This window comes from Mesoplodon bidens, assembly GCF_964165515.1.
Source record: "Mesoplodon bidens genome assembly, chromosome: 5".
NCBI lineage: Eukaryota > Metazoa > Chordata > Mammalia > Artiodactyla > Ziphiidae > Mesoplodon > Mesoplodon bidens.
The window spans coordinates 111218305-111246283 of NC_138161.1; the positions used below are offsets into that span (position 1 = coordinate 111218305).

Below are 27979 nucleotides of genomic sequence, written 5' to 3' on the forward strand. Positions count from 1 at the left end.
CATTAAAATTTAGGTAACTTGGGAATTCTTTTATTTTTGGTTTCTCTTTATAAATGCATGGACTACACTTTCACACGCCAAAAAAAAAGTTACCAACACAATCTGTAACAAAGTGCCATGTAAAATTATCTTTCAAATAATGGCATTTTAAAACAAGCCTTAATACTGATCACCATCTTAGTAATGGTCACCTATTTTTCTGGTATATATAAACAAGAAATGTAACAAAGAAAAAAATCAAAGTACTTAATTACGACCTCCTATTTCAAGTTACATGGTCTTAAAGAGAACTGAATTCAAAATGTTTTAATAGAGTGATTATTTATTGTGTAGCAATGCACACCACCAATTTTTTTAAACCAATACATCATAAATAGTATAAATACTAATCACACTCTTCATTCACATAAGAAAATCAAATGTAATTCTCCAGATGTATTTTAGAGTTTGAAAAAAAGTCAGGTACTCTACGGCAATAGAAATCTCAAAAGCAAATTTATGTTGCATAAGATATTAGCACAATCATACATCTTTCCAACTGTCTGTTCAAAGAAGGTTCTCCAATACAAAATAGTAGGCTTTGCAGTAGGGCTTCACTGTCAGTAGTGGTTTTCTGAGTTAGCTGGTAGACATACTTCTAAGCAACTACAAGGAAAACACTTCAAATCTAAATATCCACACATATGAACAAATCTGCTTTATGTTTATCTGATTGACAGTTACGTTGTCCGCTAGTTTAAATTTTTTAATTTTTTTTACTTTTGTTGCAAACTCATTTGACTCCTTGTAAAAATAAATTGTAAAAATAATGACACAGATTGTGGCATTCAACCAAAGAAAACAGGCCTTAAAGAGAATTAGGAACAAAGAGAAATTCAGATACTACAAGCATCAGTTAAAAGGCAGCTCTTAAAAGAGTAACAAAACAACATAAAAAAAGAGGGAAAGAAAAGAGATATGTTGTACAAAGACTTACCACTCTGAAGAGAGGAAAGTAGACTGTTAGCTCAAGAGGGTAAGTAGAAAACTATAGACTCCCTAGACAAAGCCAGTGTTAATGAAGTACTAATACTTACCTAATTTAATAACTGAAAACAAGTTGGGAGGTTAAAATGCTAAAAATGGCCTGAAACAGCCTAGATTTAGATTTATAATAACAATATAACTGTCTAGAAACTTAACCACAGTTGAAATGATACAACTTTAGAGTTTTACTTTCCTTTTTCACTTGTTCTGTCTAATATAATAAAGTCAACTAATTCATTTTGTTGCTCAAAAATTAATAAAAAGTTCTAAATAAAGTGAAGTTTTATTGATTAAAATCAGATGGACACACCACTGCTTTTCTTTACCATTCCACACTTTTAAAAAGCACATCAGCTATACTTAAGCTCTGGATCAATGAGGCATTGGAACTAACTCTAAATCCCCACCCCCCAAATATAATGATTCTATGATTGTTGTTATTAGTAACAAAGAAACAACATTAAAAACGAACAAAAAACAGCTTTCTATGATAGAATATAAAATGCTAATCCCTTAAACGTGGCAGAAACATCATAGAAAGAGTTTTATATGAGGCCACATGACCCAAAACAACATAAAATATTAACTTACTGATTTATATTTCATATTGTTCCATTGGCAGTTATCCTCACTGTTCAAAGCACAAGGAGCTGTCACTTCCGACTGAGCCCAGCATTTCAAAGTTGGAAACTCTGAGAAAAAGTGGTAGAACACCATATCAGAAAGCTGATCTGGACTAGAGGCTAGGCCGGTCTTTCATGTTGGGATATGAGTATTCAAATATTTTAATACACAATGTACATGATTTGGACCCAACTATCATGTGCTGTTCTATTTTAATAGCCTGTTCTAAGTGGATGGCTAAGAAATTATAACATTACAAAGACTGTATAGAAGTTGAGCAGGACTTCTTAACAAATCACACTACACCAGGGGCCCTTTTTTTTTAACTTAAACTTTTTTTGAAGCATAACGTATCTCAGAAAAATGAACAGATCCTAAACCTACAACTTGATAAATTTCCGTAGAGAAAACACACTCATGTAAAGAACTCTCAGACCAAAAAAACGAACAATTCCAGAACCCCAGGTGCTCTCTTGGGAGGGGGCACTTTTCCAAAGTTTATTTAGGGTAGGTAAAAGGTACCATGAGAAGAAACAGAAAACTAGGTTGGATAAACAAAGCTAACACAGTTGAATACTTTTAAAGTTTTCTCATCATGAAATATATGATGACAGCAAATGTATGATTAAAAACTTTCTATCTGCCAATCTTCAGCAACAGTGCTACTGACTTCTGTTTGGAGACACAAAGAACCAAAATCTGAAAGGGGCTTCTTAAAGTCTTGATTGTAGGAAGACTGAAAATGACGAGAGCATGGTTTTTTAATTTACTCAAATCTACACATAGGGACTTCCCTGGTGGTGCAGTGATCAAAAATCCACCTGCCAAGGCAGAGGACACGGATTTGAGCCCTGGCCCAGGAAGATCCCACATGCCGTGGAGCAACTAAGTCCATGCGCCACAACTACTGAGCCTGAGCTCTAGAGCCCATGAGCCACAACTACTGAAGCCCTCGTGCCTAGAGCCTGTGCTCTGCAACAAAGAGAAGCCACCACAGTGAGAAGCCCGTGCACTGCAACGAAGAGTAGCCCCCGCTCGCCACAACTAGAGAAAGCCCACATGCAGGAACAAAGACCCAACGCAGCCAAAAAAAAAAAAAATCCACACATAAAAGCAGAAAGAACAATCACACACAAAACCAATAACTCATAGACAACTTTTACAATAAAACTAGGTGATAAAGTATCCCCCTTAAACACCAAAATACACGTGAGTGGACACAAAGCACTAACAGCTACAAATCCTGCAGTATCAGTATGAAGAAACAGAAAGCAGCAAAGGAGTAATAAGGATCAGTGGCTGAAAAAAGAAACAACCAGACATCATATGCCCACTCATAAAAGAGCACATCACCACCTATAGTCTGGCCAAAAGAATCAAACCTGAATCTGATCACACCTCTCGAGCCAGCTGCTAATTTCCAAGTAATAAAGAAGTCAGATGAACTAATGAGTATAGTCACCCAAACCCCAACAATGATAGGGTCTCAAATGACCCCGGTTCTTCAAAAGATAAATTTTTTTTTGAAGGAGATAGAGGGGCAATCTGTAAATTAAGAGACTTAATGGAAATAACATTTTTTTTAAATGGCAAGACTAAGCTACAGTGTCTAAGAACGCCCACTTGAGTGATAAAAGTATAAAGAAACATAAGGAAGTGATTAAAAGTCAGGAGAGTGTGTTACTCTTACAGGAAAGGAGATTGGGACAGGACACGTGGAGCTGCTGCTCGGGCAGCTGGCAAAGTTCTGTTTCTTGACCTGGGTGGTAGTTACCTGGGTATCTGCCTTCTAATAAGTCACTAAACTATATATTTGTGAAGTTTTTCTATATCTGTGCTTTATTTTACAATCAAAAAGTTTAAAAGAAAGAAAAAAGAAACATGATTTTGTTATCACCGTCCTTGACTTCAGACTTACCATTATACCTTTAATTTTATTTTCAACTCTCCCAAAAGACTTGCAATCCTTACCTTGGTCACAATACATCAATAAATCTGCGTTATTGAGCACAATAAAGGTTTCTCCATCTTTACTATGTGGCCGATGATAGCGATAATGCACAGGCAAAAAAGTTTGGAAACAATCAATGCACTGTGAATCCTGTCTGGCATAAATGAGAACTTCAGACTCCTTGGACAAATAGTTGGGAGCCTCTATATTAAAATTTTCTGAAACCATCACTGCCTGTCAAAAAGAAAACAAATATTAGTCCAGAAGAAATGAATGAGGAAGATTAAAAAAAAATAAAACCAGAAGATTGTTATATAGATGAGCAAAAATGTCAAAACACCCCCCTTATAAACAATTTCCACTCCCCTTCCATCCTCAATGTTAAGTAGAAAACACAAGATGTGATGTGTGTTTAATAGACATTTACTAAAAGTAAACTGAGGAAATTATACTCTGGGGTGTGAAATTTCCCCATAATAAAAATTTCTATGTAATTTCCTTATCAACCTTTGTTTAGGTAACTACACAGGTACCAAGAAAAGAAATTTCATGAATAAATATAGCATTATTCAATAAGTATGAAAACTATGACAAAAACAGTTAACCCAGTATTGGGTTAAAAGGATTGGTGTCATTCTGCTAATTTCCTGTTCTTCACAGAAGTAAGATGGTAGTGAGTAAGATAGAGGACTGCAGTCAGGAAGTCTAAGCAAAGGTCAGCATTCTTTCCATACTGGGCATAAAAAGTTAATGGAAAAAACGGTAAGTGATTCTTTTAAAAAATAATACAGTAAAAAACATTTTAAAATAAGTATTTTACACCAAAAGTAAAACTGCACATGTGGCAGAAATTAGCCCTAACTTACAAACGTATCCATATACACATACATACATATTTATGTATGAAACCACACATATATACATATGCATACACATACACATGTATATCAATATTATATACATAATCTGTGTTCGTGTGTGTGTGTGTATGCATACACACATGCAAGTTTTCTCTAGATTCTTTATGGAAAGAGAAAAAAACAGCATTAACTTCTACCCACCACAGTGAGCATTCTAATTCTTCTATTTGACAGTGATACCAAGTGCTATATTTTCACATGTTGTTTCTTCTCTGTTCATCACAGGAGTAACAGAACGTATTGGTAAAGGAACCTAGAGGTAATCAAGTTAAACCACTGTTCCAATGAGAGTATTTATCAAGTATCCAGCCACTATTTTAATGCTTTCAGTGACTGGAAGGGAGTTCATTACTTTGAGTCATCTCACTTTATGTACTGTTAAAATTATTCCTTTTTTATTAGTAGAAACTTGATGCTCTGACCCATAATAATTCACCAATTGTCGATGCTTATAATATCTGCAATAAATATGTCCTCTGTTTTACTAAGGGTCCCTTATACATCAGAAGGCAACCACACTGCCTCCACTAAGTTTTCTCCTCCCCAAAGAAACATGCAGTTTTCTTGGTTTCTCATGACATGGTTTCTAAACCATTCATTATATCAGTTGCCTTTCAAAATACTCAGAGAAAATAGTAGCAACACTACCTTCTTTAGCAAAAATTGCATTAGCTTTTTTTTTTTCAGTTTCTAGATGTAAAAATTGCATTACTTTTTAGCAGCCTCATTTCAGTGTGACACATATCTATATACTATCTCTCTATATATTATTTTTTAAAATTAATAGATTTCATTTTTTAGAGCAGTTTTAGGTTTACAGAAAAACTGAGCAGAAAATAACAGCATTCCCACATACTCCCCACAGTTCCCACACACACTCAGAGTTTTTTCTATTATTAACAACAGTTTGGTACATTTGTTACAACTGATGAACGTTATTATTAACTAAAGTTCATAGTTTAAGTTAGGGTTCACTCTTTCCATTGTAGGTTCTCTGGATTTTTCACGAATGTACAATGACACGTGTCCATCATTACAGTATCATACAGAATGGTTTCACTGACCCTGGGCTCTGCCCATTCATCCCTATAGTTTTCATTTGAACTTTTTGCGCAAAACTTTAAATAACTCCCATCCTATTTTTTCGAGTAATTGATGTTTTACTAATTAAATGCAGGGATTTATATCTCTATTAAATTTATCTTTCTGGCTACAGTCCATTTTTTCTAGGCTGTTGAGATTTAATTGAAATCCCAATCTGTCAACCAGCATTTATGTAACGTTTATGAACTTGATAACTGTGTCTTCTGTATTTTTATCTAAGGATAAAAATGTTGACCAGGAGGATCACAAGAGCAAACCCCTAAGGAATTTTACTAGAGACCTCCTGCTAGAAATTTATTAATGAACTCTCTTTGGGTACAACTAGTTACAAATCAAAATAACACATAAGCCCAAATTTTCTATCTTGTCAACACAGATGACAAGATAATAAAGATAACTTTCTTTGAGTACTTAGGTATTTCACTAAGTGGTTTATATATGTTATCTCCTTTAATTTTCACAAGAACCCGATCAGGTAGGAACTCTTAGCCCCATTATATAAGTGAGCAAACAAAGTATCAGGGTGGATAAACAATATACTGTAGCTAGTAAGTAAAGGAGACAAGATTCAAAGCCAGGTCAAACTGACTCTCCTATTCAATTAGATTAAATAATATAAAATAGCCCATGTTTATCTAGTTGAAAATTAAGTGTAATAAGTAGAACTAACATAAAGTATACTCCTGATTGTGCTATTTAGAATTTATGATGGTACTATGATCGTCAGCTTCTCTAATTATTGAGCTGTTTTGTTTATTTTTGTTTGTTTATTGCTTATTTTTCCATAGAAATAAAAATACGGTCACTTGCCAAAAATTGAGAATATTTTTAATATGAATTTAAGCTGGGAAATAATGAAAATGAGGCAAATTGTTACACGGCATTCTGGACTTCAGGTAGGGCCTTGTTGGTCAAAGGATTATTTGGTGATGGTTCAAAAAATTTTATTCTGGGTATCTGAATCTCAAAAATCAGCCTTATAGGGGTTTTCTTTTGCAAGTAATGAAAATATCTGGAATTAGATAGTGGTGGTGATTGCACAACTTTATGAATATACTAAAAACTACTAAATTACACATTTCCAAAGGGTGAATTTTATGTCATGTGAATTATGTCTCAAAATTTTAAATGGGGATAATTTCTTTTTAATGAACCTCAACAGAGACCCAAATCCATTTTAAACCAAGATCAAATAAGAACCAGCAGAAACTAGTCTACAAACAACAGTCTGAGGTCCTGGAGCTGACTCAGGAGTTTAGGCTATGAATTTCTTGACACCTAGCTACAATAGGGAAGAGGGGGAAATGGACAAGTAGGTATACCAACTGACAGGTGATCAAAATCTCAAGAGAGTTACAAGTATGTGTATCACTTTAGATTCAAAATAATAGAGAAATATTTTTGAAAATCATAACCTGACAATCAAAAGTGATCTAGACAATAGCTGGATGCTGGTAAATCTCCCAAACACGTGCCAAACCATCAGTGCAATCCCAAAAAGTCCAGTGACTCTATGCTGATCCACAAAAGTCAGAATTAATTGCTCCACTTTCACCATGATAAAACAACAGCAATAGAATGTTATCAAGAAATTGAAATTATGTATCAAAAATTAATCCTAGAGCAACATGCACGGGTTAACAGACATGGACCTATACTTTTTCATGACAACACTCAACTACACGTGTCATAAACCACCAGAGCAAAGTTAAATGAATTAAGCTATAAAACTTTTGTACCATATCTGTAACATTCAACAGACCTTTCTCTCGTAGGCTAGAGCTCTTTCAAAACAACCCAAAACATTCCCCAATTAAGACACAGTAATTGGTATCTTTGAATAACTTGTACAATCTAAAAATGTAAAACTTTATAAAAATGAAATGTACAATATTTTCTGACACAGGGATGTTAATTCTAACAGTACTTTTTTTTTTATAATCAGTCTGGCTACGGGTCTATCACTTTTATCCCTCTTAAAGAACAAGTTTTTGGTTTCACTGGCTTTCCCTATTGTGTTTCTGTTTTCTAGTTCATTAATTTCTGCTATGATCTTCACTATTTACATTCTTCTACTTTGGTTTCATGTGCTCTTCTTTTCATAGATTAAGGAGGCTTAGCTGAAAACACTGACTGAGACCTCTCTTTTTCTAAAATAGGCATTTTAGTGCTACAAATTTCCCTCTAAACACAGCTTTAGCAGTACCCCACTAGTTCTGATATTTTGTATTTTCATTTCCATTCAGTTCAAAATTCTTTATTTCCCTTTTGATTTCTCCTTTGACCATGGATTACTTAGAAGTATGCTAATTAGTTCCCAAATGTTTGAGGGTTTTCTAGAGATCTTTCTGTTCTTTATTTATAATTTAATTCCTTTGTAGTCAGAGAATGATCTTGGCACATCTTGAATTCTTCTAAATTTATTGAGGCTTGTTTTATGGCCTAGAGTGATCTATCTTGGTAAATATTCCATGTACACCTAAAAAAGAACATGTATTCTATTGTTGTCAGGTGGAGTGTTCCATGAATGCTAATTAGGTCAAGTTGGTTGATAGTTTTGTTCAAATCTTCCATATCCTTATCAACTTTCTGTCTACTTATTGTGTCAACTATTGAGAGAAGGGTACCAAAATCTCCAACTATAACTGTGGATTCATCTATTTCACCTTACAGTTCTACCAGTTTTTCTTTGTGCATTTTGAATCTCTGTTATTAGTGGCATAAATGTTAAGGATTATTATTTCCTTCTGATTAGTTGATCCCTTTATCAAAATGTCCCTCCTTAGCACTGGTGATAGTCTTGGCTCTGAAATCCCTTTGCCTAATATTAATATAGCCACTTCAGCTTTCTTTTGATCAGTGTGAGCATGTTCTATCTTTTGTTTTAAAATTTAAAGTTCATTTCTTGTATGCAACATACAGTTGGATCTTGCTTTCTTATCCAATCTGAAAATCTCTGACTTTCAATGGAGATATTTAGACATTTACACTTAATATGCTTATTGATATGGTTAAGTTTAATTCATCTTGTTCTCTATATCTTACGTCTATTTTTTGTTCCCTTTATCTTCTTTCTCTGCCTTCTTTCCGAGTGACTGAATGTTTTTTTTTTTTTTTTTGCGGTAGGCGGGCCTCTCACTGTTGTGGCCTCTCCCCTTGCAGAGCACAGGCTCCGGATGCGCAGGCTCAGCAGCCATGGCTCACGGGCCCAGCCGCTCCGCGGCACGTGGGATCTTCCCAGACCGGGGCACGAACCCGTGTCCCCTGCATCGGCAGGCGGACTCTCAACCACTGCGCCACCAGGGAAGCCCTGAATGTTTTTTATAGTTCCATTTAATCCGCTTTGCTGGCATATTAACTACAACTCTTTATTTCGTCATTTTTGTGGTTACTTTAGGGTTTATAGTAAACATCTTTAATGTGGCAGAGTCTACCTTCAAGTGATATTAAACTACCTTACACTTAGTATAACAACCTTACAAAAGTGTATTTCATTTTTCACTTCCCAACTTTTGTGATAGTGCTATCATACATTTTATTCTTAGACATGGTTAAGAATGGCTACACTACATTGTTATTATTTTTTGTCAATTATCTTGGAAAAATTTAAATAATAAGAGAAAAAAGTCATATTTACCCACGTAGTTATATTTCAAGTGCTAGTCTTTCCTTGGTGTACATATAGATTTCATTTGGTATCGTTTTCCTTCTGCCTGAAGGACCTCTTCTAACATTTCTTGTATTGGAGGTCTGATGGTAATGAATTCTTTCAGCCTGTACGTCTGAAAAAGTCTTTATTTCACCTTCACCTTGAAAGGTATTTTCACTGGCTACAGAATTCTAAATTCACAGGTTTTTTCTTTCAATACTTTAAAGATGATGCTACTCCATTTTCTTGTTTGCATTTTTTTTTTTTTTTTTTGCGGTACGCGGGCCTCTCACTGTTGTGGCCTCTCCCGCTGCGGAGCACAGGCTCCGGACACGCAGGCTCAGCGGCCATGGCTCACGGGCCCAGCCGCTCCGCGGCACGTGGGATCTTCCCAGACCGGGGCACGAACCCGTGTCCCCTGCATCGGCAGGCGGACTCTCAACCACTGCGCCACCAGGGAAGCCCTATGCATTATTTTTGACAAGAAATCTGCTGTTATTCTTATCTTTGGTCCTCTGTATTTTACATGTGGTTTTTTCAACTTGATGCTTTTAAGATTTTCTCATTATCATTGTTTTAAACAATTTGATTATCATGTACCTTGGTGTAGTTTCCTTCATATTTCTTGTACTTGAGCATCGTAGATATGTGGGTTTACAGTTTTCATCAAATTTGAAAATTTCTCAGCCATTATTTCTTTCTTTCTGGCTGTGTTGGGTCTTAGTTGCGACACACCAGATCTTCTCTGTGGCATGTAGAATCTTTCATTATGGCACGCAGGCTCTTCATTGCAGCACACAGGCTCCTCTCTAGTTGCGGCACATGGGTTCCAGACTGCATGGGCTCTTTAGTTGTGGCACGCAGGCTCTAGAGAGCGTGGGCTCTATAGTTTGTGGCGCGTGGGCTCTATAGTTTGTGGCACACGGGCTCTCTAGTTGAGGCACGTGGGCTCACCAGTTATGGTGCACAGGCTTAGTTGTCCCGTGGCATGTGGGATCTTAGTTCCCGAATCAGGGATTGAACCCGCATCCCCTGCATTGGAAGGAGGATTCTTAACCACTGGACCACCAGGGAAGTCCCTCAGCTATTATTTCTCCAAATATTTTTTCCATCTCCATCTCTTTCCTCTCTCTTTGTGGACTCCCATTACACCTCCCCCCAGCTTTATTGAGATATAATTGACATACAACATTGTGTAGGTTTAAGGTGTACATGAAGATCTGATATATGTATATATTACAAAATGATTACCATAATAAGATGAGTTAACACATCCATCACCTCACATAATTACCTTTATGTGTGTGTATATGTGAATTGAGTACTTTTAAAGTATACTCTCTTAGCAAGTTTCAAGTATACAATACAGTATTGTTAACTATAGTTACCATGCTGTACATTAGATTTTCAGAACTTACTCATCTTATAACTGGAAGTTTGTACTCTTTGACTACATTCACCCATTTTTCCCACATTCTCACCCCTGGCAACCAACAATCTACTCTCTGTTTCTGAGTTCAGTTTTTCTTAGATTCCATATATAAGTGAGATCATACAATATTTGTCTTTCTCTGACTTATTTTACCTAGCATAATGCCCTCACAGTTCATGTGTTTTGTTGCAAATGGCAGGATTTTCTTTTTTATGGCTGTGCTTTATTCCACTGTGTGTCCATGTGTGTATACATATTTATGTGTATATACACATATATATACACACATACACACACATGTATATACACATTTATATATAGTTCTCATTTTCATATCTATCTCTCTCTCTCACATTTCTTTGTCTGTTCATCCACTGATGGACGCCTAGGTTGTTTCCATACCCTGGCTATTGTAAACAGTGCTGCAATGAATGCAGGGGTGCAGACGTTTCTTGGAAGCAGCCCAGTTACACTTACTGTGGGGGCCACTTGAAGTTGTCCCACAACTCACTAATGCTCTACTCACTTTTTACATTTCTTTTTTTAATCTCTTTTATATTTTTGGTAGTTTCTATTGTTATGATTTCAAGTTCATTAATCTTTTCTTCTGCATTGATCTGCCATTAATTTCATCCAGAATATTTTCCATCTCACACTTTGTAGTCTTAATCTTTAAAAGGTCAACTGTCCTTTCATATATCTTCCATTTCTCTACTTACCTTTTTGAACATATGGAACACAGTTATAATAACTATTTTCTTGGCCCGTCTGTTAATTCTAATATCTGGGTCAGTTCTGCATCAGTTTTGACTGATTCATTGATCTCCTCATTACAGGTCATATTTTCCCACATCCTTGCAAACTTTTTATTAGAGTCAAGACATTTTGATCTTTTTGGGTGCTAGATATTTCTGCATTCCTATAACTATTCTTGAGCTTTGTCTGGAATGCAGTAAATTTACTTGCAACAGTTTGATTTTTGGAAGGTCTTGGTTTTGAAATTTGTTAAGCAGGACTGAAGCAATGTGCAGTCTAGGGCTTAGTATTCCCCACTACTGAGTAAAAGTTCTTCTGTTTAATCTATCCAATGCCCAGTGAATTATGAGGATTTTCCTCGTCTGGCTGGTGGGAACAGGCACTACAACTGAGCCAGTGTGAGACACTGTTACCTCTAATTTTTTTCATATGGTTCTTTTCCCAGCATCAAGCAGTTTCCTCACATGCATGCATTAATTAATACTCAACTACATACTTGAGGGGAACCTCTGTGGATCTCTGCAGTTTGTCTCTTTGCAGTTCTCTCCTCTCTGGTACACTGTCTAGTGAATTCTAGTGACTTTGGTCTTTCCCACATCTTACCTTTATCTCATCAACTCAAGAAGTCTACCAGGCTCTGCTTGGGTTCACCCTCCCTGTACTACAGCCTGAAAACTCTCATGCAAAAAGCTAGGACAACTGAAGGGCTAACCTTATTTATTTCCCATCTCTAAGATATCACTGCCTTCACTGCCTGATATTCAATTATTTTTTTCCATTATTTCATATATTTTGTCTATTTCTTGGTTGTTTCAAGTGGGAAAGTAAATCTGGTCCATGTTCTCCAACTTGGCCAAGGCAGAAGTCCTAACACATTTTGACTGAGTGAAACTTATGATTCCAAAAACACAGTATTTCCAGAACACAGGAAGAAATGGTGACTGGGGGTTAAAATATAGGTGGAAGCTTAACATGTATACATTTTTACACCCCCTGAATTTTGAATCATGAGAATGTAATTACCTACTCAAAAACAAACTTAATAAAACAGGTGAAGAAATTGGCCTAAACCACAATTAGAATTAAACTGCCATCATAAATGACTCTAAGCGTATCCATTTTGCCTTTTAAAAATTCATATACAGATTATAATCCTATGAATTAAGACAGTGTTCCCCAAAAATTCTTAATAGGAATCACTTGAGTCATTAACAGATTTGGGGGTCCACTATGAACTGCTGAATTAAACTTTCCCAGAGCAGACAATAACCTGCACGGGTGATTCTTATCAAAGTTAGCGAAACCCTTAACTAAGGAGTAAGATTTATTTCCCAAAAGAATGACAACTTTGCAATCAGACAATTCTGGATTCATTTCTTGGCTTTTCCATTTGCCTATGTGATCCTGGATAAGTTATTTGGCCTCTCTGTGCCTGTTTCCTTAACTATAGAATGCAATCTTTCCAAGGTTGTTATAAGATTAATCTATGTAAAGGGTGTGGGACATAATCTTTCTTATAATGCTTAATTTTACCTTGCTTCCTTTAAAAAGAAAAAAAGAAGATAGATATCTGTCATACAGATATCCAATAAATATTTGTTTCGTTTCCTCCCATACCCAAATTATACAGGTGTTGGGGTATATGTCAATTTAACAAAGTTGTTGTTGAAGCAGTATTTATTAACCATTAATCTTCTCAAATAGAAGCTTTAACAACATCAGTTTAGTTGGCTCATTACTGACAAGTATGACAGGTATCACTCACTTTTTAAAGAATACTCCCATCCTATCTTTAAAAGGTTACTTTATACACTTTAAAAAAATCAGTACAAAAGTACTACAATGTTGTCTTACCTATTTTGCCTTAATCCAAATTATAGCATCCCTACAATAATTTCTCTCTCAAAAAATACCCTCTAACACTTGTACCTCTGTTATGTTTCTCTCTCGTAATGAAGCCAACTCATACGGATCCACAAAAAGTCCTGTCGGGATATACTGTTTAATTAAGAGTCGGCAGGTCTGTAAGTCCTCAATGCTCTCTCCAAATTTCACTTTTATTAACAGGTCTCTGTAAGACAAGTATGTTTAAAGTAAATATCTTAATTCATTTTTTAAATGAGTTAGTATAACGTTATATTTAAGTTAGTAGAAATACTATATTTCAAATTAGTTTTTCAAAACAAGATTATATCAAGTCAAATGAAATATTTATATCACATCAGAACCACTCATTAGATCTTTCATAAATTCATGTCATAAGCCATAATATAGTAGTAGTGTGAAAACAGACAAAGATCAATGGAAAGGGATGGAGTCCAGAAACAGACACACACTTTTTTAAATAAAGGTGCCAATATAATTTGATGGGGATAAGATTGTCTTTTCAGCAAATGGTACTGAAACAACTGTGTATCTATATAGAAAAAACTGAATCTTGACCTCTACCTCATACCATACTACAAATATTAATTTGAAATAGATTATAAACCTAAATGGATAATTGTCCTGGCATTCTGTCTGGAGGCCCATTCTGGACCAAGTGCAGGGAAGAAGATCCAAAGCATGGTGGTTTTGCTTAAGTGAGAAAACAGAGACAGAAGATAAGGGAGGCTTAAGTAGCTAGAAGTCACAGTGCTATGTTCCAGAAAGGAAGGAACTTCGTAGAAGGAGTTCTAGAAGTCTGAAATGGAGTCCCCTTGAGTTTTTGTTGAATACTAAAATAAGCGTGAGTAAGATGTAACTCCACAAAACTAGACAAAGAATTACAAGGGAAGTGAAAGATGAGAAATTCTGAAATTTCGCAGAGGGTGGGGAGACACTGCATTCCAACCAACCAACCAAAGCGTAGAGACCAAAGGGCTCAGCAGAGATTCCCACAGAGACAGAAATAGAATGGTGGTTGCCTGGGGCAAGGGGAAGGGAAGAATGGGGAGTTATTGTTAAGAGGCACAGAGTTTCAGTTTTGCAACATGAAGAGATTTATGGATGGATAGTAGTGATGGTAACACAACAATGTGAATGTCCTTAATGTCACTGAAGTGTACAATTAAAAACGGTTAAGATGGCAAATTTTATGTTACGGACATTTTACCACAATTAAAATAAATAATAATGTAAAAAATATGTGACTGGCTGTTCAGAGCAAAAGTAACAACAATATATGGTAGTGTTTATAACATAAGCAAAACATGTAAAGTTAATAAACGTATGGCAAGAATAGCATAAAGGGGAGGAGAAAGAAGTGAACTATTATGATATAAGATTCATACATTATTCATGGTATACAATAATATTATTTGAAGGTAGACTATGATAAGTTAAAATTGTAAACCCTAAAGCAACAATTTTTTTAAAAGAGAGAGGTATAGTTAAAGCCAAAAATGGAGATTAAATGGAATGATTAAAAAATATTCCATTTATCCAAAATAAGGGAGAAAAAAGAAAAAAGATTAGATGGGACAAATAGAAAAAAACACAGAAAAAAAGTAGCAAGATGGATAGATTTAAACCAAACCAACCAAATCTATATTTACATTAAAAGTAAATAGTCTAATCACTCCAATTAGAATGTAGAGATTGACAGACCGGATAAAATAGCAACACTTAACTATATGCTGTCTACAAGAAACGTTAAATATAAACACAGAGATAAAAGTAGAAGGAGGGGAAAATGTATGCAAATGTTAATAGCAATAAATATGGAGTGGCTATATTAATACTTAAAAAGTGGACTTCAGGACAAGGAATATTGTCAGGGATAAAGAAGGACATTACACAAAAATAAAAGGGTCAATGATCAAGAAAATATAACAATCCTAAATGTACTTTATGCACCTAAAAACAGAGCTTCAAAGTATTCATGTATTTTACTTCTTAGCAAAAACTGGTTGAAGTACAAGGATAAACAGACAAATCCACAATTAGGGAAAAAGATTTTGATGCCCTTCTCTCCGTAATGGATAGAACAAGTAGAGAGAAAATCAGTAAGGATACAGAAGGATACATGAACAACCTTCAATTTAGTTGATCTAATTAACAATTACAGATCATACTCAGTGCATAAGAAAAACTATATGCTGGGCAATAAGTCTAGAAGTTTAAAAGAACTGAAATCATGCAGAATATGGTCTCTAACCACATGGAATTAAATTGGAAATCAATAGGAGGAGGAGACACCGCCTCCACCAAAGCCACAGCTTCAGCTTCTCTGTTGTCCTTCGGGCTATGCCTGGGATCTGCTGCCAGGTAGCTTCCGCCCCACAGCCCTGCGTGTGTGGTCTCAGGTTCCTTTAGTTCCAGAAAGAGAAAAATTGACACCTCGCATCTTGGAAACTGATCTAAGAGACTGAAATTAGGGACTTCTTTCAAATTTAAACATGGCTAATCAAGAAGCAACAAGACCCAACAGGCCAAACACTGGAAATAAAATACAGTACGCTGGTACAAACTAGTACTTCTGGGAGAGCCTGCTGTTGGTATATCAAACCTGGTACTTCGTATTGTGAAGGACCACTTTCATGAATTTCAAGAGAGTACCACCGGGGCTGTTTTTTTAAGCTGTGTGAAATAAGGGACATGAGATACAGCTGGTTAAGAATGATGTCATAGCCTAGCACCGATGTACTAGAGAGGACTACAGGCAGCCATTAGCAGCATACGATATCACAAATGAGAGGTCCTTTGCAAGAGCAAAAAACTGGGTTAAAGAACTTCAGAGGCAAGTGAGTCCTAACATAGTCATAGCTTTACCAGGAAACAAGGACGACCTAGAATAAAAGGGCTGAGACTTCCAGGAAGCACAGTCCTATGCAGATGACAAGTTATTCATGAAGACATCAGCTCAAACATCAATAAATGTAAATGAAATATTCACAGTAATAGCTAAAAAGCTGCCAAAGAATGAACTACAGAATCCAGGAGCAAATTCTGCCAGAGGAAGAGCAGCAGGCCTTACTGAACCCACACAGCCAACCAGGGGTCAGTGCTGTAGTTACTAACCTACAGTTGGAACTAGGTAGAACATTCTTCTGCTTTCTAAATGTTAGCAGTAGAATTGGAGCGTTTAACAAGTTTAATATGACTTCCAAAAAGAAGAGACTTACAATAGAGTCAATTTTCTAATACAGAATTATTTTAAGTGTTTTGAACTTAATTTTTAATAACATGCATGTGTCCCTGACTAATGTTTCAGGAATAGAAGGAGAGGATGAGAGCTGTGTGTCCACTTATTTCATTGGAAGGTTAGGGGGAATCATTTCTCATCACCAGAGATATAGACAAGTGACTGTCTGGACCGACAGTTAACCAGAACCCACAGTTCTATGAAAAAGATTTGGAACTCTTCAGAAACATTCTTTATTTAGAAGGAGGTTCTAAAGATACTTATATTTAGCTACAGTATTCAGGCTAACAGTAATTTCTCCTAGTATCTATATTTAAAGTGTACATTCCACATTTTAACAAATTATCCAAGAGAAAACAGTCCCATATCTTCAAGGGAAAAAAATGAACATCAGTAGCATCTAAACTATAGCTAGTCCTGTTATATTTTAAATGGGCTTAAAAAATCAAATGTAGGGACTTCCCTGGCGGCACAATGGATGGGACTCCACGCTCCCAATGCAGGGGGCCTGGGTTCAATCCCTGGTCAGGGAACTAGATCCCACATGCATGTCGCAACTAAGAAGTTGGCATGCCACAATTGAGGAGCCCACGTGCCACAACTAAGGAGCCTTCGAGCTGCAACTAAGGAGCCCACCTGCAGCAACTAAGGCCTGGCACAATGAAATAAATAAGTAATTAAATATATTTTAAAAAATCAAATGTAACCCCATCTTGTTTTAGGAATATGAAAAATGATAAGTGCATCTTGATGAACGGTGTTCCCTTCAAACATGTGACCTTATCAACAAAAGTGAAACAAACCAGGTGCCTGTGATTCTGTTTAATCACTGCTGGTCATTATGTAGGTTTTGTTGTTTAGGGGCAGAGAAGGAGCTTTTGTCCCCGTTGGACATAATACAGTCAATACACTAACAATCATGTACATTCAAACTTATTTTATTATTTATTTTTGGCTGCATTGGGTCTTGGTTGTGGCACACAGGCTCTTTGTTCAGCCCATGGGCTTCTCTCTAGTTGTGGCGTGTGGGTTTTCTCTCCTCTTGTTGTGGCGTGCAGGCTCCAGGGCACGTGAGCTTCTCTCTAGTTGTGGCGTTTGGGTTTTCTCTTCTCTAATTGTGGCATGCAGGCTCCAGGGCACGAGCTCAGTAGTTGTGGCATGTGGGCTTAGTTGCCCCGTGGCATGTGGGATCTTAGTTCCCTGACCAAGGATCGAACCCATGTCCCCTGCATTGTAAGGCAGATTCTTTACCACTGGACCACCAGGGAAGTCCCCAAACTTATTTTAAAGTTAGTCTTCATCTGTGCTGTAAGTAGGGTAATGCATGGTAGTTTCCACATGTATGTTCATTACTTTTCTGTAATATTTAAGAGTTGCTTAAAAGTATGCAAATGATCTATTTACAATAGCCAGGACATGGAAGCAACCTAAGTGTCCATCAACAGATGAATGGATAAAGAAGATGTGGCACATATATACAATGGAATATTACTCAGCCATAAAAAAGAATGAAACTGAGTTATTTGTAGTGAGGGGGATGTACCTAGAGACTGTCATACAGAGTGAAGTAAGTCAGAAAGAGAAAAACAGATAACACATATATATGGAATCTAAAAAAATAAAAAATAAAATGGTCAGAAGAACCTAGGGGCAAGACAGGAATAAAGATGCAGACCTACTAGAGAATGGACTTGAGGATACGGGGAGGGGGAAGGGTAAGCTGGGACAAAGTGAGAGAGTGGCATGGACATATATACACTACCAAACGTAAAATAGATAGCTAGTGGGAAGCAGCCACATAGCACAGGCAGATCAGCTCGGTGCTTTGTGACCACCTAGAGGGGTGGGATAGGGAGGGTGGGAGGGAGGGAGATGCAAGAGGGCAGAGATATGGGGACATATGTATATGTATAACTGATTCACTTTGTTATAAAGCAGAAACTGACACACCATTGTAAAGCAAATTATACTCTAATAAAGATGTTTTTTAAAAGTATGCAAATGAATAGTTACTAAAATAATTTTTTTCTTCTCTCCCCGTTTGAAAGAAAGGGGCTTCAGTTGTTCCTACATGGCTAGAACCATAATAAACAACATACCTGTAATTTATAACATTAAATATTCTGACATGTTAGTAACGATAATGCAGCCTTGTTTTCCCAATTCATTTTATTTTGATAGGTTTGGTACATTGCACTAATTGTTTTAGGTATGAGATCGACCATGTGTCAGAGATGATTTAATCTATTCAAGTGTTGAACTGTTAGCACAACTTGTACATTTACAGTAATTCAGAATTAGTAAGGAAAACAGTTCACCAGTGTTTAGTTTTATACTAAGGTGCTCAGGTTGAAATAAAATGGTTATTATAAAAAGAAAAGAAATCAATAAAAGATTTCTGGAAAATCCCCTAAAACCTTAAAATCAAACAATTGTGTCTAAAGGACTGACACCAAAGATGAAATAAAAAAGGAAATTAGAAAATATATTGAACTAAATGAAAATAGGGGAATTCCCTGGTGGTCCAGTGGTTAGGGCTCCACACTTCCACTGCAGGGGGCATGGGTTCCATCCCTGGTCGGGGAACTAAGATCCTGCATGCCATGCAGCACAGCCAAAAAATAAAATTAAAAAAGCTGCAGTGATCCAAACAGTGTGGTACCAGTGAAAGAATAGAAAATAGATCAATGGAACAGAAAAGAGAGCCCAGAAATAGACCCACACACACATAGTCAACTTATGTTTAAAAAAAAAAAATGAAAACAAATATGTCAAAATTTGTAGGATAGCAGAAATACAGAAACAGATGTAGTGGACATACCTATGGATACCAAGGGGGAAAGGAAGGGGGGATGAATTGGGAGATTGACATATTGGGGTTGACAGATATACACTATTGATACTATGTATAAAATAGATAACTAATGAGAATCTACTATATAGCACAGAGAACTCTACTCAATACTCTGTGGTGACCTAAATGAGAAGGAAATCCAAAAAAAGAGGGGATATATGTATATGTATAGCTGATTCACTTTGCTGTATGGTATAAACTAACATAATATTGTAAAGCAACCATACTCCAATTAAAAAAATCATAAAGAAATAATAAAATTAAAGAAAATTTGCAGGATATAACTAAACCTCTGCTTAGAAGGAAATTTATACTTTTTTGTTTATTCATTTTTTATTGAAGTATAGTTGCTATTCAATATTACATAGGTTACATGTATATAATAGAGTGATTCACAATTTTTAAAGGTTATACTCCATTTATAGTTACTATAAAATACTGGCTATATTCCCCATGTTGTACAATATACCTCTGTAGCTTATTTTATACCTAATTGTTTGTACCTCTTACTCCCCTACCCGCATGTTGCCCATCCCCACTGGTAACCACTAGTTTGTTCTCTATATGTGTGAGTTTGCTTATTTTTTGTTACATTCACTAGTTTGTTGTATTTTTAGATTCCACATATAAGTGATATCATACTGTTGTATTTTTAGATTCCACATATAAGTGATATCATACCGTATTTGTCTTTCTCTGTCTGACTTATTTCACTTAGCATAATGCCCTCTAAGTCCATCCCTTTTGCTGCAAATGGCAAAGTTTTGTTCTTTTTTACAGCTGAGTAGTATTCCATTGTATATATATACCACATCTTCTTTATCCATGCATAGAAATTTATACTTTTAAATGCAAAATACTTATATATTAGGGGGGGAAAGGTCTAAAATCAATAACCTAAACTGCCATATTAAACAACTAAAAAGGAAGAGGAAATTAAACTTAAAGTAAAAAGGAAGGAGATAAAGCGTAGACATTAATGAAAGAGAAAGTAGACAAATAATAAAGAAAAATCAATGAAATATTTCCTTTGCAGAGATCATAACATTGGTAAATCTCTAGACTGATCATGAAAGAAAGAAAAAAGCACAAATTACCAGAATGAAAGAGGGAACATACTACACAACCTCTACATACTAAGAGGACAATAAGGGAATATTTGAATAATTTTATTCCAATAAATTAAACAACTTAAATAAAATAGACAAATTCCTGGAAAGAAAAAAATCACTAAAACTGATAAAAGAAATAAAATATCTGAACAGCTCCATATCTTCAATTTTTAATAAAAAATTTAAAGCCTTCCCACATAGAAAACCTCAGGCCTAGATGTTTGGTTTTTTGTTTTTTAAAAAATATTTATTTATTTGGCTGCACCGGGTCTTAGTCACAGCCTGTGGGATCTTCGCTGCCTCGTGCGGGATCTTTGTCGTGGCATGTGAGATCTAGTTCCCAGACCAGGGATCAAACCCAGGCCCCCTGCATTGCAAGCATGGATCTTAACCGCTGGACCACCAGGGAAGCCCCAGGCCTAGATGGTTTTATTGTTGAATTCTATTAAACATTTAAGGAAGAAATAATGCCAATGCTACACAATCAGAAAATAGAGAAGGAAATATTTCCCAATTTATTCTACAAGGCTGGCATTGCCCTGACACCAAAACCAGAATAAGGCATCACATCAAAAGAAAAGACCAATATCCCTCAAGAACATGAAATGAAAATCCTTAACAAAGAATTAAAAATCAAATCAAATCAAATCCAGTAATATTTCAAAAGATAATGCTTAGGGGTTAATTGAACAAAATACATGCAAGACCTATATTCTGAAAGTTATAATATTGTTAAGATAAACTGATAGGGCTTCCCTGGTGGCGCAGTGGTTAAGAATCTGCCTGCCAATGCAGGAGACACAGGTTCGAGCCCTGGTCCAGGATGATCCCACATGCCGCGGAGCAGCTGGGCCGGTGCACCACAACTACTGAGCCTGTGCCCTAGAGGCTTCGAGCCACAGCTACTGAAGCCCGCGCACCTAGAGCCCGTGCTCTGTAACAACAGAAGCCACTGCAATGAGAAGCCCGTGCACAGCAACGAAGACCCAACGCAGCCATAAATAAATAAATTTATTTAAAAAAAGATAAACTGATAAATGCTAAATAAATGGAAATACTATATTCATGCATTGGAGCATTCATTAATATTAACATATCAGTTCTGTACAAATTGATCTAGAGTTTCAACAGAACCCCAACCAAAATTTTTTGAAGCTTTTTTGAAGAAATCTACAAGTTGATTTCAAAAGTTATATGAAAATGCAAAGGGTCTAGAATAACCAAAACAACTTTCAAAAAAAAAGGTAAAGGACTCAGACTTCCTGATTTGAAGATGTAGCATCAAGCTACACTTATTATCAAAATAGTACATTACGGGACATACAGATCAGGGGTTGGCAAACATTTTCTGTAAAGGTCCTAAGAGTAAAATTATTTAGGCTTTGTGAGTCATATAAGGCTTCTGTTGAATATTTTTCTTTGCCTTTTTTTTTTAACAACCTTTAAAAGTGTAAAAATCATTTTTAGCCCAAGGGTGGTACAAAATGAGCAGGATTTGGCCTATGGGCCATAGTCTGAATACAGTACACAAATAGATCCTCACATATAAGGTAATTAATTTTCAAGAAATGTGTCAAGGTAATTTGATGAGGAAAGAACAGTCCTTTCATCAAATGATGCTGGATCAACTGGATATCCATATGGAAAATTAACCTCAACCCCTACCTAACAGTATATAAAAAAAATAATTCAAAATGGATCATACTCCATATAACACTTCTAAAAGAAAATTTCCATGATCTTGGAATAGACAAGGATTTCTTACACAGGACACAAAAACCATGAACCACAAAAGAAAAAATTTGATAAACTATACTCCATCAAAATTAGAATTCTTGGGGCTTCCTTTAGAATTCTTAAAACTCGATAATAAAATAACAAACAACCCAGTTTAAAAATGGACAAAAGACTAAGACACTTCACAAGTCAGAAAGACAAATACAATATGGTATCACTTATGTGTGGAATCTAAAATATGACATAAATGAACCTACCTACAAAACAGAAACAGACTCACAGACATAGAGAACAGACTTGTGGTTGCCAAGGGGAAGGAATGGACTGGGAGTTTGGAGTTAGCAGATGCAAACTATTACATATAGAATAGATAAACAACAAGGTCCTACTGTATAGCACAGGGAACTATATTCAATATCCTCAGATAAACATAATGGAAAAGAACATAAAAAAGAATATATACGTATGTATAACTGAATCACTTTCCTGTACAGCAGAAATTAACAAAACACTGCAAACAGCTACACTTTAATTTAAAAAAAAAGACTAAGACACTTCACAAAGGAACATATACTAGTGGACAATAAGCACACAAAAAGATGCTCAATATCATTACTCATCAGTGAAATACAAATTAAAATTACAATGAGATACCACTACACATCCACCAGAAAGTCTAAAATTAAAAAGACTGACCATATTAAGTGCTGGCAAGGACGTGGCTGGCAAGTTCTGTTTCATAATGTATGAAACAGAACTCTCATACATTACTGATGAGAATGTAAAACAGCAATAACCACTTTGGAAAACAGTTTGGCAGTTTCTTAAAAAGTTCAACATTTATCTATCATATATCCAGCAATTCTGTTTATTGATATTTACCCAAAATTAATGAAAACCTGTCCATGCCAAGACTTGTACACAACTGCTCATTATAGCTTTATTTATCATAGCCCAAAACTAGGAACAACTCCAATGCCATAGATACGTGGATGAATAAACAAATTTCAGTACTCTGAAACAAAAAGAACAAATTACTACCATACAGAACATCGTTAAATCTCATTGACATAATGCTGAGTGAAAGAAGCCAGATATCAAAAAGTACATACTGTATGATTTCATTTATATAAAATTCCAGAAAATCTATTTAGTAACAGAAGTAGATCAGTGATTGGCTGAGTGTGGGTATGGGTGAGGGAGAATAACTGCAAGTAGCACATGAGTATTTTTGGAGATGATGAAAATATTCTATATTTTGACTGGTTACATGGTTACATGGGTGTATATAGTTGTCAAACTCAATGAAGTTTATTAAAAAAAAAACACTATGGGGGCTTTCCTGGTGGTGCAGTGGTTAAGAATCCACCTGCCAATGCAGAGGACATGGGTTCAATCCCTGGTGGGGGAAGATCCCACATGCCGCGGAGCAACTAAGCCCGTGTGCCACAACTACCAAGCCTGCACTCTACAGCCCGTGAGCCACAACTACTAAGCCCGTATGCCACAACTACTGAAGCCCACGCGCCTAGGGCCTGTGCTTCGCAACAAGAGAAGCCACTGCAATGAGAAGCTGGCGCACCGCAAAGACGAGTAGCCCCTGCTCACCACGACTAAAGAAATTAACCTGCGTGCAGCAACGAAGACCCAATGCAGTCAAAAATAAATTAATTAAAAAAAACCACTATGAAATAGTACTATTATAATTCCTATTTTACCTGTAAGAAAACAAAGCACTAGGGTAAAATACCCATGTTACTCTCTTCATAGAAAAATTGTCATCTCCAACTTAAAAAGTATGGGGAAACGTTTTCAGCCTTTACATATGATATTAGTTTCTGGTTCTCAGATAATCAATAAATTTATATGAACTCATCGCTCTAGGAACACAGCAGAAATTCCAAGAATTAAATATTAAGAGCAGCTATCTCTATAGATATTTTTTGCTTTTATTCTTTAAAGTAGTCTGAGGTAATTTTACATATAGCAGTTTATTTTCCTAATAATTTGCATTCACTGAAAGAATTCTGAATAGTTTCTGTGGCATTGTTATATTCTATTTTTGCCCCAAAATATAATTTCTAGTGATGTAAAAGCTAATCACAGAATATAAAAATCAATTAAATCCAAAAGTTGTGTATATACATGTGAGTAAACAAAAATATTTTCCCTCTTTCAAGAAAAGAAAGAGGGAAAGGAAAGCAAAGCACAGAGAGACTAAGTAACTCAGCCAAGAGCTAAGATTCAAACTCCAATAGTTATACTCTAGAGCCCAAATTGTTAGCCACTATTTCATTCTGCCTCTATAAAATATCCAGAGCAGCTATCTGTATATATATTTTGCTTTAATTCTTCTAAATATATTCCAAAGTAGACTATTACCTATTATCTCTTTTCTTCTGGATACTATATATGTATTTGTGAACATGTAATATCTTATCATCAGAAAAAACACATATATTTAAAAAGACAGAGACTCTTCAGGACCTCCCTCCAAGATGAATTCAACCAATTAACCAAAACATGTCGGGTGTATTTGTTAATCTTTCTGAAGTTATTCACCTGTGCTACTTTCCAGTTCACATTCTTCATCTTGTTCTCAAATATAACACGTAAATTTCATCAAAAGACTTGCAGAAAATCAGATATACTATAGCTAGAGCATTCCTCTGATCCAACTATCCAGTAACTCTATAAAAGAAATAAGCTTGTAATAAAGCTTATTCATGCTAGTCCCCAGAAACCAACAGTTTCTATTCTGTGTTCACAAACCATCGTTTTAGTAATCTGGCCTAGAATTTTGCCCAGAATCTACAATAATTAACTAACTTCCAGATCATCCAAAGATTATAAACAGAAGTTCAGCAATGGTTTAAGCAAGTTCTCTTACTGCAAGAATGAGATATAATTTATCAGAGAGGGGAGACTCTAAACTCATTTATATTCGTTAAGGCCCTTTTGTGTAATTAATTCCCTTACATTTTCTGCACTTCAGTTTCCTACTACCAATAACCACTTGGCCCCTTTCCAGAGTGGGATTAATTCTTCTTGACCAAGAAGACAGAAATAAGAGGGGCTAACAAATTCTACTTTCTATGATATGTTAATATTTCTTCATCTACCCTCTCAAGACTATACCTGCTCTAAACATAACTAAAAAAGCCTTTTTAAAAAATGATTGTTGGCATTTTCTCAAATAACTCTAAGATTTCTAGTTTCTGAAGTTATTCTTATGGGTTCTGTCACTCTTCACTGTTGGTTTTATATCCTGCTTTTTATCCTCAGTACTTAGAATCGGACAGCTACTTTTGTTGTCACGATAGTCTCTTCAGTTACTTCTTTCTTCCTTATTGGAATCAGTTATCTCCCATTCCTCTTGAAAATACATTCCAATTATGTTAAAGAGAGAAGCTATATAATTGGCATAATTACCCTGATACTGCTTAAAATGTGTCTGGAACTCTGTCAAAAACTCCTTTCAGAAGTGAATTCCCTCCCAAAATCAGTTTTTTTTTTTTGTTGTTTTTGTTTTTTTTTTTTTTTTTAATTTTTATTTTATTTTATTTTATTTTGCGGTATGCGGGCCTCTCACTGTCGTGGCCTCTCCCGTTGCGGAGCACAGGCTCCGGACGCGCAGGCTCAGCGGCCATGGCTCACGGGCCCAGCCGCTCTGCATGTGGGATCCTCCCGGACCGGGGCACAAACCCGTGTCCCCTGCGTCGGCAGGTGGACTCTCAACCACTGCGCCACCAGGGAAGCCCCCAAAATCAGTTTTATACTTTATGGTCACACCTCCTCTTTGAAACGGTACTGCTCAGATTGATCACCTATCTCATTATTAATAATAATAGCTGGGCTTCCCTGGTGGTGCAGTGGTTGACAGTCCCCCTGCAGATGCAGGGGACATGGGTTCGTGCCCCAGTCCGGGAAGATCCCACATGCCGCAGAGCGGCTGGGCCCGTGAGCCATGGCCGCTGAGCCTGCGCGTCTAGAGCCTGTGCTCCGCAATGGGAGAGGCCACAGCAGTGAGAGGCCCGCGTACCTCCAAAAAAAAAAAAATTAAATAAAATAATAATAATAATAATAGCTAACATTTCCTGGGTATGTGCTATGTGACAAGCACTACATTAAGGAGCTTTCCATATATTCTCCGATCTAATCATCACAACCCTAATAAGGAAATACTATCATTATCCACCTTTATCAGTAAGGTAGCAATGACTTAAGTAACTTGACTAAGGCCACACAGATACTAAATAACAGAGCTACATTTTGAGCCCAAATTTATCTGAATTAAAAACAAACAAACAGAAAAACCAAGTTCTTCCTACTACACCTCCTAGCCATTCACTTGTAGAGTGAACGTTGAAGAGTGAGTTCTTTTAGTTTAAGGTGACTTATAAAATGAAGGGATTTAAAAAATATATGTATCAGAATTTATAAGTCAAATATCTGATAATAATTTCAAAGTGACACCTTGAGAAGCTTTAAAGTTTGGGAATTTCTTATGGAATAGTTTCCACAACATTTTACCAGCCTTTTAAATATGTTTAATACTGGCAAATATTCATTTTTGAGGATAGTTTCTTTTTTGGAAATAGTTTGGTCTTTGGAACCAAGTCTTGTAAATTAGAAATAGTGATTTAGGGTGGTATAATATCTTAGTACTTGAGAGTGTGGCTTTGGAGTATGATAGTCATAAATCTGAATCAGAGCTCTAACACCCTAACCTCTACACGATTATTTAACTTCCGTGAGCCCTAGTCCCTCATCTGAAATACAAGAAAGGTATCATCTATCTTACAACCATTGTGAAGATTAAATGGAATACTGTGTATATAGCTTCTGGCTATATAAATATATAATAGATATGTGTAGTGAATAATAAATGTTTGTTTTCTCCTTCTCTTCACTGTTATTTTAATCATTATTTCAAACTATGAACCACATATCTGTCACTTATAACTTTAAGAAGGCAAGTAATTTTTTTTTCAGTTTATCCATTTTTCAACTATTGATTTTTTGCTTTAAATTACATTGAAAGAGTATTTTGATGTAAGTACAAGTCAATGGGCAACTTACCTGTGGAAACCATCTTTCAAAACTTCTTGCCTCAAAATAATTTCAGAACAAGTGGCCCTTATGCCTATAAGCATGAAAAGATTTTTTTAAACAAAATAAGCACTCAATGAAAGAATATTTAAATAATCAGAAAATAATAGTTTGAATAGGCTTTAATTGCCTGGAAAATCTAACCAACCTAAAAACAAAACAAAAACTTTTAAAACTTAAGCAATTTGAGCTACACATAAATCTATTTCTAGTATAGCATAGGGGTTAAAAGTCTTGACTTTGGAGTTAGATTGGTTAGTTTCAAACCCCAGTCTGTCTATTAACAGCTGTGTCACTTTGGGCAAGATAGTTTCTCTCTCTACTAGTTGTCATGAGAATTTAACATATGTAGAAGCACTTAGAACAGGGTCAGCCATATAGCAAGCACTCTATATAAGTGTTTGCTATTTATATTACTTTATTCAGGTGATCCCAGGACACCAAAAACAACAGAATGGCCAAAGAGTCAGGAAACCTCAATTTTAATCCTAGCTCACTGAAACTGAGTATCAGATACAAACTGGCAACTTCTATAGTCTACCATCCACACATAGAAAAAACCGAGAGGATGGTACAC

The 27979-nt window shown here is 35.9% G+C and overlaps 2 protein-coding genes and 1 pseudogene across 3 annotated transcripts in view; 1 reads left to right on the forward strand and 2 right to left on the reverse strand.

Annotated features, from left to right (window-relative positions):
• PAK2 (p21 (RAC1) activated kinase 2) overlaps window positions 1-3638 on the reverse strand; it is an 85004-nt gene extending 81366 nt beyond the window's left edge. The window contains exon 1 of the mRNA XM_081234790.1: window positions 3622-3638. The gene's annotated coding sequence lies outside the window, so the exon portion shown is untranslated. The remainder of the gene's footprint in view (window positions 1-3621) is intronic.
• The window catches only part of PIGX (phosphatidylinositol glycan anchor biosynthesis class X), a gene marked incomplete at its 5' end in the record, with an annotated part of 33044 nt that overhangs the window by 2094 nt on the left and 2971 nt on the right, over window positions 1-27979 (reverse strand). The window contains 4 exons of the mRNA XM_081234718.1: window positions 1618-1718; window positions 3622-3835; window positions 13392-13533; window positions 27373-27436. Coding sequence (XP_081090844.1) covers window positions 1618-1718; window positions 3622-3835; window positions 13392-13533; window positions 27373-27436 — 521 coding nt within the window. The remainder of the gene's footprint in view (window positions 1-1617; window positions 1719-3621; window positions 3836-13391; window positions 13534-27372; window positions 27437-27979) is intronic.
• LOC308617525 (ras-related protein Rab-5A-like) lies at window positions 15842-16462 on the forward strand (annotated as a pseudogene). The gene has a single exon. The product of its transcript is annotated as a ras-related protein Rab-5A-like (transcript).